This window comes from Suncus etruscus, chromosome 4 (genome assembly GCF_024139225.1).
Source record: "Suncus etruscus isolate mSunEtr1 chromosome 4, mSunEtr1.pri.cur, whole genome shotgun sequence".
Lineage (NCBI taxonomy): Eukaryota > Metazoa > Chordata > Mammalia > Eulipotyphla > Soricidae > Suncus > Suncus etruscus.
Genome location: NC_064851.1, coordinates 47,954,199 through 47,968,303, shown reverse-complemented (window position 1 = coordinate 47,968,303; position 14,105 = coordinate 47,954,199). Strand labels below are relative to the sequence as shown.

General features: G+C 37.1%; 1 protein-coding gene across 1 annotated transcript in view; it reads left to right on the top strand.

Moving 5' to 3' along the window:
- Window positions 1-12,592, top strand: part of ERCC6L2 (ERCC excision repair 6 like 2) — a 65,527-nt gene extending 52,935 nt beyond the window's left edge. Inside the window, exons 18-19 of the mRNA XM_049772309.1 lie at window positions 6,525-6,706; window positions 11,541-12,592. Of these exons, the coding sequence (XP_049628266.1) occupies window positions 6,525-6,706; window positions 11,541-12,486 (1,128 nt within the window). The 3' untranslated portion in view covers window positions 12,487-12,592. The remainder of the gene's footprint in view (window positions 1-6,524; window positions 6,707-11,540) is intronic.
- Window positions 12,593-14,105: the final 1,513 nt, after the last annotated feature.

Below are 14,105 nucleotides of genomic sequence, written 5' to 3'. Positions count from 1 at the left end.
AAAACTACCCCAGTAATGTCAGAGATAAGGAATGGTACAGTGTCATTCTACTGTATGTTTATAAAATGGTTGAATTACAAGTTTCTGGAGACGTTAATATTTTACCTACATAAGATATTAATGATATTTCAAAGCTCCTAGAATTTCTAAGAAATTTTTGCTTATAACCACTGATTTTATCGTGTCAGGTCAATATTACTTCATTCAGCACCTTTGATGAGTAAATCACTGAGATGCCATCGCCTCGTGGCAGATCTTCCTGTCACTCACTGAGAAGCTGTACTGCTAGCAGTATGGTGCCGAGTGACATACTGATTTGCAGTTCTGAAAAACAATTTTTTATGGTTATGGAAAAGAGAATATGTGAAGGTGAAAGGAAGTGAAGTGATATGAAGACAAAAGACTTGCCGTACTCAAAGACAGTATCTCTAATGCTCTTACTTACTGAACTCCCCAGACTCCCACCTCTGATACATCTTTCATCTGGAGCTCACATCCAGAATCTTTTTGGTTCAGAATTCTTCTAAGTGCTACATGTCTGTCATCAAAGTTTCATTAGAGACCTCTACTTGTCTGAAAAGATTGTGTGTGTGCATTGTGTGTGCCAGTGCATGTGTGTGGTCTGTGTGTGTGTGTGTGTGTATGTGTGTGTGGTCTCTGTGTATCTGCAACTAGATTTAGATATGTTGCTTCATTTTTGAAGAAAACAGCACAAATCCCACTTTTTTGTATGTGCTCTTACATGAAACAGTAGTCATAATTTCCAAGAATTTTTCTTACCAAAGAATATTAGGGTTATGTCTGTGAGACTTGTACAGAATTGAAAGGAATATAGTACAAATGGCAAAGTTTACAAAAGAGAAATAGCAAGCATCACAGTTTGTTTTTTTTTTATGAAATCCTGCTGTTCTGAGTACTCTTGATATAATTATTGATCATTTAATTGACAGATCAATAAATCTGCATTTCTGATCAGTTACTTATTAGGCGGCTTAAGATGTCTTTTTTGTTTCTTCATTACTTATATCTTATGCTTTTATAAATTAATTACCATTTTAGAAGATAATATATTGATGTTTAAAAAAAAAAAAACCTATCCTAAAGACATTTGCAATTAATTATACCTGTGTCCTTACTAATACAAACTCTCAAAGTTCCAACCATTTCAGATGATACCTTATTTTAAAAAGTTGAGATGTGTAATAAGTGGGCAAAACTTGTGATTTGTATTTTAAAAGCTCAGACCAAAAGAATTGTTAGCGTTTGTAGGAATTGAATATACCTTTATTGGAGTTAATTCATTCTTTTAATATATTGGAAGTATGTCACTTAATTTAGCTATACCTGTTTGTGATGTGGTGCCTCATTTTCAGCTGCATGTTTTCATCTTAAGTTTACTTAAAGTTTTCTGAAAAAAAAAACTCACAAAGACAGCATTCAATTAAGGATTAATCACTATGGCAACTGGGACTTGTGACTGAAAGGGGGAGGATATGTTCTCCTCTCAGTTTCCTGCCAGCTGTCATAGTTAACCACTACTGCCTGAGTTTAAGCCAAAATATAGACTGTGACCAACTCTAAGAAACTATATCTGTATTTTTATAAATTGGTACAAGTATCAGACTATAAAAGAAGACTTAATCCCCTGAATTGGATGACAGACACTTGGCACTCTTGCCAGTGTTTGACAGAGAAATAACGGGACCACTTTGTAGTAAAACCTGGATTAATAGTAAACCCTTCTTTATGTTATTGCAGTGTGGTGTAAATGAGAGAACTAAGCATGCAGTCAGCCTGAGGCAGGATGGGGGAGCATAGAGAGAGTCCCTTTTATAAAACCAGTGCAGGTTTAAGCACTTGTTGCGAATACTGTAAATACAAAACGCTGTGTTTGTAAGAACTTCTCTTTCTTTGTGTTAGATTGGCATTTTGTAGATTATTTAAAGAAAGGATTTCTCTGAGCTATAGTGGATTTGATTGCAGTATGTTTACATAGCTTTTGGGAGTCAGCAAGGAGAGATGACTGTTTACAGTCAGTATACTTTCGGAGAAATACAGCATTCCATTTACATACTTTTCAGGATAGTGAGTGACATGATGGTTAAAAGTAATTGTTCACAAATGACTGGATTATTAAGTAGTCCAGTAAGTAAGGTTTATGGTTTCACCATGTAATAGAATTAACTTACTAGATGGGATTTTTCATAGTCCTTTCATTTTTTCTATAATTTCTTTTTCATTTTACCTCACTGGATGTTAATGTTATGGTTTCTATAGAAGAAAATTATTCTTTAAAGCAATTTTAGTAGAAGTTAAAATTTTTGTATGAAATTATGTAACCAGTATTGTCGTAAAAAATATTTTATTTCTCTTAGAATTAGGATTAATCTAGAAAGATGGTATAGCATTTCTGAAGAATATCTTTACCTAATAAGAAAAGGAGAGCTGTTAATTCTAAGCATATATATATATATGTGTATATATATATATATATATATATATATATACTTGCAAGTATAATACATTTATCTTGTTTTTTCTATTTAGAGGCTAAGAGAACCTGTGGTATATTTTTCTCATAGTATGTCTCCATATTAGTGGAAGTGCATGCAGTTTTTTAAAGAAATATTAATGTTTATTGTTCTAATTATTATTTAATACTACATATGCATTCAGGTCCATTCCTTTAATGTGATATGGTATAACCTCCTTAATATCTAGCTGATTTGTCATAAGAAATGTCAAAATTTGTATTTGGAAGGAAATAAACAAACACATTAACTATAGGTTAATGGGTATGTGAATTGGTGCAACTATTTAGAAAATACAATGGAGTCCTCTAAGATTTTAAAGATGGAGCTACAGTATAATCCAGCAACCCCACTTTTGGGAATCTAGCAGAATGATACAAAAGCATTAACACAGCAGTATATTCACCCCAATGCTTATTATAGCATAAGTTACAAAATCTAAACTAAGGAAATGACTGAAGTACCTATCAATAGATACTTGGATAAAGAGGATGCATACATTTAGATAGTGAATTACAAGTTAGTGATTAAAATAAATGAAGTCAGGGTCGGAGCGATGGCGCAGCAGTAGGGTGTTTGCCTTGCACGCTGCTAACTCAGGACACACCTGTGTTCAATCCCCCAATGTCTCATATGGTCCCCGAAGTCAGGAGCAATTTCTGAGCAAATAACCAAGAGTAACCCCTGAGCATCACTGGGTGTGGCCAAAAAATTAAAAAAAATTAAATGAAGTCTTTCCATTCCTGACAAAATGGAAGTTTGAAAGAATGATGTGAAGTAAAGTAAGTTAGAAGTATTTAATGATTTTATTTAGATGTGTGATATAAAGAAAGAACACTGAGGCCAGCGAGGTGGCACTAGAGGTAAGGTGTCTGCCTTGCAAGCGCTAGCCAAGGAAAGGACCACAGTTTGATCCCCCGGTGTTCCATATGGTCCCCCCAAGCCAGGGGCAATTTCTGAGTGTGTAGCCAGGAGTAACCCCTGAGCATTAAACAGGTGTGGCCCGAAAAATCAGAAAAAAGAAAAAAGAAAGAACACTGATGAATAGACCCAATAAAAGAGAAACCAGTGGCCACTGGTAGGGACTATAGATAAATAAGGAAAAGGCGAATGGGTGGAGAGAGACAAAGTAGAGGGGGGATAAATACAAAATAAAAAGGATAATAGAATAAAATAAAAATAATAAAATAATATACATATGAACTTGCTGGCTAAAATAATCTTTGCTTATTAGGAAAAAATGATTCTGACCCTTTTATCTAGGGACTGTTATGATTGCATAATACATGAGTAGAACTTATTTGAATATTTTCTCTGAACCAGTTAGAAGATCCCAAATAATGAAATAACCTTTTCAAGTAATGCCTTCTAAGTAACTATATAAAAGATTAGAGATATAAGGCCTCATTGAATGCTCATTAACTCTAGATATTGACTTAAAGAATCTTAAGCACTCACCAGCCCTTCTCAAATATTATTGTATTCCTCTATGAAAACCGTAGTATCAATTGGACATGGCTACTTAATGGAATCACCTATTGCCTTGTTATCTTGAGAATCCTGCACATAGGGGTTATGAAATTTTATAGAAAAATAACTATCAGATTAAGAGATATGATGTTAGGTTGTTGAGATTCTTAGAGACTAATACATTTTATTGATTTTTTAAAAATAGAATAACTTTGGCAGTAGGCAACTTAAATCCCTATAGTGTTTTGATTTTCTGTTTCTCTTGTGGTTTTTCTTCATTTGTTTTCCATTCATTTGAGAAGATTTAAAGTCTTTGTAATAAACTTTTTACTTTTCCATTATAACAAGTCAGTCTTAATTTTCTAAGATTACCTGCTTGTGGTGAATTGCTTTCACTTTAGCAGTTTAAAAATATCAGGAGGATGAGTGCATCCTTTAAAAAATATTTTTCATGCCCCCTGCACTTCTCTGTTCATTGCAGTACAATTTACAGTAATTAGAATCTGAAAACAATCCAGGTGCCTGACAACAGATGAGTGAAAAAAGAAACTGTTACATCTATACAATGGAATACTATGCAGCTGTTAGGAAAAATAAAGTCATGAAATTTACTTATATATGAATGGTTATAGAGATTATTATACAAGTGAAATTAGTCAGAAGGAGAACGATAGACAAAATAATCTCACTCATTTATAGGATATAAGAAAAACAAAAGATAATATGGTAATAGCCAGAGACAATAGAGATAAGGATCAAGAGGACCAGTCTATGGTAGGTAGTTATGGTGGATGCAGTTAGGGTAGTGAATGGTCAGTCCTCTGTGACAATGATAGTTGGAACTAATCACTCTGGATAAGAACTGGGTGCTGGGGCTGGAGAGGTGGCGCTAGAGGTAAGGTGCCTGCCTTGCAAGTGCTAGCCAAGGAAGGACCGTAGTTCCATCCCCTGACATCCCATATGGTCCCCCCCCAAGCCAGGGGCAATTTCTGAGCGCTTAGCCAGGAGTAACCCTTGAGCAACAAATGGGTGTGCCCCTCAAAAACAAACAAACAAACAAAAAGAACAGGGTGCCGGTGCTGGAGAGGTAGCACAGTGGTAGGACATTTGCCTTGCATGCGGCTGACCCAGGATGGACCTAGTTTCTATTCCCAGCATCCCATATGGTCCCTTGAGCTAAGAGTCTGACCGCAGAACCAGGAGCAACCCTGAGTGAGCACTGCCTGGTGTGCGCCCCCCCCCCCAAATAATGGGTGCTAAAAGGGGATAAAGTGATATGCATGATATCCCTGTGGGGAGGGGGGAAGAGAGGGAAACTGAGGACATTGGTGGTAGGAGATGACTAAAACTCAACAGTTTTGCAACCACAAATAAAGTGCTTAAATAAAGTAATTATTTTAAAATAAAAACCTAATTAATAAGAAAAATAACCCCCCCAAAGGAAAGACCAGATAGCTTCCTGCAAACATTTATTTTTATGGATTCTGCTCTAATGTTTAGCTCTTAAATCTACTTCGAGTTAATGTTTGTAATGGCATAAGGTAAAGGTTCCGTTTGATTTATTTTTACATATTGTGTCTAGTATATTTGAAATTCTAAATTTTAAGTAATTGCATCATTTTATATTTCCACCAGCAATATGGAATTTCAATTTCTCTGCTTCTTCACTACCACTTACTATTATAGAGGGTAGATCACACCCAATAGTACTTAGAACATACTTTTGGCTCTGTGCTCAGCAGTGACACCAGATAGGGATCGGGAGAACCCATGTAGTATCAGGATTCAAATCTGGTTTAGCCACATGCAAGGCAAGTACCTTATCCTCTGTACATCTCTAGCCTCAAACTTTACTTTGTAGGCTTACTGCATTGTGAATTAAAGAAGAAAGACACTCCTTACTTTTTCAGTTCGCACAGACTGCTTCTATGTTATGAGGAAATATACCACTGCTCAAATTAATTGTAATTAACTCAATATTATTGGATAAATTCACCTTTAAGTATTTCTCCTTTTCTGTTCAATTTCTGTTCAATTTCAAGTGAAGAAAACCAAAGTCAGAATCATGGGATAGATATTTCCTTAGGCAAATAATTTTGTGTATATATATATATTTTTTTAAGAAATTAAGACATATGGAGCCTGAGTGGTAGCACAACAGTAGGGTGTTTTTGCCTTGCATGCAGCCAACTCGGGACAAACCTGGGTTCGATCCCTGACACCTGACATCCCATATGGTCCCTCAAGCCTGCCAGGAGTGATTTCTGAGCTCAGAACCAGGAGTAACGAACCTCTGTGCACTCCAGGTGTGGCTCCAAAATGAACAAACAAACATATAAAAAAAAAAGAAATTAAGACATTAGGATGAGTAGGGTGTGGCTTGGTGTATAGGATTGGCCTGTACTAATTCCATCTTCAGCACAAAGGAGGGGTGAAGGAAAGGAGGAAGCTTTTGTAGGAAATGGAATTTTTGCTTTCTTTCAGACTTTTAGACTGCTTCAATCCTTTTATTTCTTTTTCCAGACATATAAAGAACAACGAACAGTAGATACATTGACACGTATAAAGAAAGACCAACAATCAAATGAAGAAAATATTTCACTTCCCATTTATCTTTTACATCCTGTCTGCCAGAAGAAAAAAGAAATTTACCATACTGAGCAAACTACCTTCATAATAGGAGAAACACCAAAGGGAATCCGCAGGTCCGTTATCAGTAATACTGTTGAATTGTTTGAGTAATTCTCAAAGGAAATATAGCTGTTTGATTTTTTTTTGAAACATAGCTGTTTGATTAAATAAGAAGTATTTAATTTCTAACCACAGCTGTCATTTGAGTATTTCAGAGAAAAATCTGAATTTGTACCTTTTAAAAAGTAAAGTACAAATACTCGCGATATTTTGAAAAGACTAATTCCTAAATTGGCAAAAACAAAAAATTATTTCATTTCTGTACAAACGTTATGCATTAATTAGTTTAATATTGATTGAGCATCTACTACATATGTTGGTGTTGTCATCTCGTTCCTGACTAGTTGCACAACTCGCCAGGGTGGCAATGGCAGTGAGGGGCTGGAGGAGGACTGGTGCAGCCTCTGGGAGCAGCTACCTAGAGACACAGCTTGTTTATTGGAGTAGGGGCAGGATACTTACTTTACATACATGCTTTGCCAATTAGGTTCAAAGGAATATTTTATCATGGAAGCAGGCGGGCTTCCTAGGCCAGGAGACAGTGGTGTGTTGTTCAGTGTTTTAAGACAGATGAAGAACAGGAGGCCAGTGGCACTGCTTGATAAAGCGCCTCATTCCTCCCGCGGGGGGGGTGGCCATTTCTTGCTGAGCGCCAGTAAGGGCTCTTCTGCAGGTCATGTCCAGAGAATGCTTAAAAAGAGTTTTCACTTTCTCCTTCCTGGGGACCATCTTTCATGCCCGCCACATGTTGGCCTTGCCTAGAGCAGAGCTCCTCCAACTTCGGCCCGCGGGCCACGTGCAGCCCACCGAGGACATTTATAGGCCCCCGCCCCACTGGATGTTTTTGCTGTAGCGGCCTGCCCTGCTAGCTGCCCACTCCGTACTGAGCCCACAGTGCGCATGTGTGGCATTTGTGCAGTACTCTCCAACTCCCCCCTTTTCTGTCTCTCAATTCCTCCTCCCAGTCTCAGTCATGGGTCCTCAAACTACTGCCTAAGGGCCACTATTGTTAATAGTTTTTTCTTTTAAATGATAGTTCGGCCCTCCAATGGTCTGAGGGAAAGTGAACTGGCCCATTGTTTTAAAAATTACACTCCTTGTATTATTTCAACACCCTGTCTCCCTAGCCTCCCAAATATCACCTACTTGGGAAACACTGGTATAGAATCAGTAAAAGGGCAGGGATGAAGATATAGACAGATATAATGATATATGCTCAGCAGTTTTTTGTTTTTTTTGTTTTTTTGTTTTTTGTTTTTTGTTTTTTTTTTTAGGGAAATAGGTACATCTGGCTGTGTTCAGGGCTAACTCAAAACTCTCTGCTCAAGAATCACACCTGGCAGGGCTTAGGGGACCATATGATGTCTGTGATCTAAAGATCTACTGTTTGTATAGCAAACCTGCTATACTATCTCTCTGGCCCACTCAACTAGGATTTAAAGTCATGTTAAAGGAAAAGAAATTTCAAAAGTGTAGTTGTGAAACAAATTCTTTATAAAGTAAGAAAGAAACTGAGTGAGAGAAAATTCTTAAGTGATTTTTGGTCCCCACTTGAGAGCAGTTCTGCTGACACACTGCAGACACAGAATAGTGATTTGGTTAATTTAATGACTCAATATGGAAAGAAAGAAAAATTTCAGAGAAAATTTTCAGAGAAATTGAATTGAAGAATTTTCAAAGAAGTAATTCTCCAGTTATACCTAAGCTGGAGTTGGAAAGGCTGATGATGATAGGGAAGTCTGAGTCAGTGAAGGGAGAACTTTATGAAGCCAAATTCAATAGCTGCCTTGTTGTCTTAAAGGTAATGGAGCAATTGAGCTCAAGCATGAGATGATTTAATTTAGTTCAGGAGTTTGAATTCTAAAGAATGATAATGATATTGGTATATGACCCTGGGTAAGGAGTCTAACATAGAATTGAGACTTTGGAAGTTAGGTAAAGAAATTGGTAGGGCAGGAGTTGGATGAGATAGCTATAAGGTATTTTTTTTCTTTTAATTTTCAGTAAGGTACTGTGATCTACAGTAACTGATAGTTTCACGCATATATCATTACAACATCATACCATCACCGGAGTATCAACTTCCTTCCACCTAGATCCCAAAGGTTTTCCCTTTCAACCATCTTCCTCCAATCCTCCAGTTTCCTATATGCAAATTAGCATTTCATGATTGTAGAATCAACACTCCTGTCATTTCTTGAAAAACTGTCTTGGTTATCACTAGTGTTGTGCATTGATACAAACATAGCACATACAGTGCCTTACTCTTCATGAAATGAAATTCAATAATTAATATGTAAAATTACCGTATTTTCCGGCATATAAGATGACCCCCTAATTTTGCAGTTAAAACATAGGTTTAGGCCTATATTTGCTATATCAAATAGAACATTCCTGTGCTGCAACTGTATGTACCACAGTGAGCCAATCACAACAAGCAAAGGTTCAAAGGTTATACTGTCATAGACTTTCTCTCTGACTCTGGCCAATCTGAGCAGGCTTTTGACAGTGTAGATTCAGGTCCAGAACATTGTCTAATTTGCATGCATGCATAAAAAGCCTGCTTGGATTGGCTGAGTTAGAGAGGTGGTCCGAGCAGCCTTGCAGTGATTGGTGCAGGATCGAGTTGGAAAATTCGTTTTGTGGCAATATTCAGACAATTTTTGTTTAGCGGCATATTGAAACATTTTTCGGGATATACTCGGCGTGTAAGACAACCCCCGATTTTCGGTTGACTTTTTTTGTTTCAAAAGTCGTCTTATACGCCAGAAAATACGGTAAGTTTTAGGTTAGAATGATATTTACAAAACACCATTTACAAACATACTATAGTAATTTTTCACAGATAAAGTTGTTCATAATTAACAGTCATATAATGTAAAAAACAACCTTCACCAATGTGTATTTCCACATCAATGTCAACAGTTTCCCTCCCACCCTCTCTGATATCCCCTTCCTCCCACTCATCCTCCCATTTTACATTTTATTTCTCTCTCTTTCTCTCTCTCACTCCCTCTCTCAACATTGTAGTTTGCACTACAGTTAATGAAGGAGTGCTATGCATGTCTCTTTCATAGTAGACCCTTCTCTACTCTAACTGCACTTTCTGCTCTTTGTGGCAAGCTTCCTACCATGGACAGGGTCTTCCTAATCCTCATCTCTATTGTCTGGATATCTCTAAGTTTATCCCTGTCCCTCTGACTCAGTGAAGTGCTGACACCACTTTCTTGCTGACTTTCCCACTTGATGAGAATCAAGAGTCTACACAAGTCTCCAGACTCAGGACCATCTGAGGTTTTCAGTTCTACTTTTACTTCTAAAAGCTTAAGCAAAGAGATGATGATTTTAGCTATGTTTCACCCCTCTCCCTACTTAGTTCCCAAGAGAAATTTTTATTTTACTTCTTATGCATTAACTACTCTTGATACACTTGTTACCACTCTTTTGGATTTTTTAGATTTTCCTAAGTGCATGTATGAATTTATTAAATTTTGCTCGCAGAGTAACTAACACTCCTTGGCTGTGCCTTATACTTTCTTTATAATTTTTGAGAACATTTATTTTAAAGGTCAAAAATGAGGAAAGCAAATTAAAATCTGAAGTGAATTCTAATCAAAATTTATCCTGTTAGCAGCCATGCAGCCTAACTTCTTTGTGCACTATTCAGATTAGATGGGATCAAAAGCAGCTCTCCCAGAGGTGACAACTATGGGGTCATAGGTCAGCATGGCACAGCAAATGGCAGAAGGAATTTGGGTCATCTCTTATTTTAGGTTTATCAAAAAGTTGTTTGAAATGTTTTTGTTGTATTTGTGTTGTGGTAGGAGTGAAAAAAGGAAGAAAAATTACTTTAGCCTTCGAACATTTTTCTATATATTAAGGTTCTTTTTTTGGGGGGTGGGGTTTGGGCCACACTAGTAATGCTCAGGGATTACTCCTGGCTATGCACTCAGAAATCGTTCCTGACTTGGGGGAACATATGGAATGCCAGAGTATCAAACTGCGGTCAGTCCTAGGCTAGCGCTTTGCACCATTGCTCCAGCCCCTTTATTAAGGTCCTTTAAAATTTTATTTCATCTTACTTAAATTCAATGTGGATATAAAAATAGATTATTGAAATTATGATTCTCTTGTTAGCTTTCAATGTGCTGACTAGAAGACTAGATGTTATAGGATCACACAAAAAGATTCAGAGTCCTAGGTAAAGTTTAAGAATTTTAAGGAATTTTGCTGGCTGCCAACTACATGGGGCCCCAGACCCAAATTACATAGCTCTGATCAGAAGCCTGATCTTCCAAGCCTTTTAAAGAGTGGAACACGTACTCCCATAGCAGATGTGCAAACAGATAAGCAGTTATCTATTCCAGGTTACATTTGTCATGATATAGTGGGGAATATAGTTACAATTTCAAGGTTAGTTAGTAATCAGAAAAACTCTCTCTTTAGTCTTGATTGATGTTTACTTGGTGTTATAGTTTTAATGAATGCTTCTCAGGAGGTTGTCTATCACTGGTCACAATTACAGGGTTATTCATGGAATTTGTTTTGAGGAAGACAAACAGCAAAATGGTGGTCTGGTGGCAAGATGGTTGCTCTTGTGTTAAGCCATTACCTAGCCTTCTGGAATCCCATATGTTCCAGAAAGGCTTGATGGTATAAATAGAAATAACTTGAAAAACTGATTTCATGAACTAAAATATTTTTAATAGCATAAAGAGGTCACATTTTAATGCAATTTTATTATAGCATATGCTAAATGAATTGGAGCACATTGTTTTGTGTGTGATGAGTTCTTTAAAAATATAATACAATAAAAATAACCACTGGTTTTATTCATTATATTTTCAGAAAGCAGTTTGAAGAAATGGCTTCTTTTAACTTATCATCTGTAAAGGAATTTGCTGAATGTATAGCTAATGCCACTTCAGAAGAACGACAGAAAATGCTGAAAGATTTTCATGCTTCTCAGCATTTGGAGATAAAAGAATTTTTAATGGATTCTGCCTCAAAAGTTACTAAATTTACCAATGAGGAAGGAGCAAGAGGTAGAAATAAGTTTGTAAAAAAAGAATCTCTTATAAAAGATAAGTTTTCAAAATCCAAAACTATATCACACAAAGATTCTGCTAAAAAAAAATCTCCAGTTTGCAAGCAAGAAGTTTATCAGGGAAAATCAAAGCTCGAAGATAATGGTTCTTGGAGAGAAGATCTTTATAATGTTGCAGAAGTTAAAAAATCTAACCATAAAACTGATAGTGAGAATGCCAGCCAAGCTTCCAAAAGAAATGTACCATCTTGTTCCCCGAGTAATAAAACTGAAGCTTATGAGAGAAAGTTTAAAGGGACCATGAAACACCAACAGGCCTTAAGAACAGACGTTCCAAGAAAGGAACAGCTTTTCAAAATAGAAAATAAAAAAATAGAAAATGCAGGGTTAGAAAACACTTCTGTGGAGCACTTGCTTGGTGATACCTCTGTTCTTGAAGACCTCTTTAAAAGTCACCAAACCAATTCCACACAGCTGCCAAAGAAAATTCTTTCGGGACCCATGAAAAAAACAAAACAGAGATCAAAAGATTTCTGGGACATCTTGAATGAACAGAATGACGACAGTCTCAGTCAACTCACTGACTTGGCAGTAATAGAGACTCTGTGTGAAAAAGTGCCCCATAGTACATCTTCTAAAAAAAAAGAGGAACTACAGACTTCTCTTTGGAAATCAAATGAGAACTTTTTGTGGAAAAAAATTAGCTCAAGTGATGAGGTTGAAAACACTACCAACATAAAAGAGTAATTCATAAATGAAATTACTATGCCAGTGAACTGCCATCCATTTTTTGCAAACATTGTTTTCCCTGTGTTAACCTGAACACATTGTCACTAACCAATATATTGTCAACATATACTTTTTTATTAAGCTATTGTTGTAGGAGTTTTTAAGTCTGAAATGTAAATATTATCATGTAGTTATCTTCTTTGATAACTTTGATTCATATGATTCATATTTGAAGAATATATTATGGTATCACTTCTGTTATGAAGTGGAGATTTTAGATTTGTTTTGAGACCTGAAAGTTGTAATGTGTAATTATATGACTTTAAGAAAATAACTTGCCCTGATATACAGCCACTTCCTAATATGAAGGAGAAAATGAAGCCTTTAAACTAAATCAACATGAATGTCCTTTGAGTTTAAAATATCTTAGTTCACTCTCCCAGATATCATAAGCTAAGTTATTCATATTCATAAGCTAACTTATGCTCAGCCCCAACTACCAAAACCCAGGAAGATCTACATACTGAGACACACCCCAGCTCTTTCATGTATCATGTATCATATCGTGTTCTTCTTAAGTAAAAGTAATCAATCTTAAATATTGCGCTGTGCCAAAATAGCAGACTTAGAACTTTTCAAAATCAAACCCTTCATGTGTAACTCTTTATATGGCGTGTGAATCTAAAGTAATGTCTTCATGACCATTATCTACCAACACCTTGCTTCAAACTACAAAACTATGATTTAATCAATAATATAAAGCGAGATTACTTTTATTTTACACCAGTCTAAACACGAGTGTTTTTATTTGAATGTCTTATGTTGAATTTATGTGGTTTATAAACCAATGGCATGTGATCCGAATTCTTCACCTCTAAGGCATTGTGATCCCCCAAGTGAGAAGGGAAAAAGGGTCGTCCTGGGGTGGGGGTGGGGGGATCTTCAGGTTTTTTCTCAGGCTGGGTTCTCTGCAGCAAGTGCTGCTAGTTGCCCTATGGGCGGGCCCCTAAGGGCAGTCTTCCTTCCTCTCAAGCCTTGGTTGCACTCTTCAGCATATTTATCAATGAAATGGTTTCAAATAGAATAATCATTTTCGCCTTCCTTTGGAAGTTTCTTGAAGGCCATCCCCTGCAGAGGCTTTTGCCTTTGGGGAAAAGCGAATAAAGCTAATCAAATTATCCTCTGGCAGGTGGAAAATTTGGAAGCAAACTCCTAGGGCTTCCGCCTCGAAGCACAAGTCTACTTTTCTCTTAGACTCCACATGCAGAAGCTCCATCTGCAGCCCGTGCCACACCCCGACACTGGGCTCTGGACCTCGATGTCTCCAGGCCGAAAGCTTCAACTGGCGCCTTCCTCCCATCTCTTGGGTTGGGGACAGCTTCCCAAGGAGACCAAGAGCGAATTTGTTCCCAGAAGCCTCCTGCCAAGAATCCAAAGTGCAGGTTAGCGTCTGCCTCGCACCCGGATGAGTGCAGCCTAATCCAGTACTCTCCCCTCTCCTTAATCCATTTCTATACCTCTTGCCTCCCAGAAACCTTTGGTACACACCCTTAATTGCAAAACTCCCGTTTTCCTTTACACGATCTCTCCTCTTTTCAAAAAAAAAAGGGGGGGGGGGCTCTGAGGGACCTGGGCAA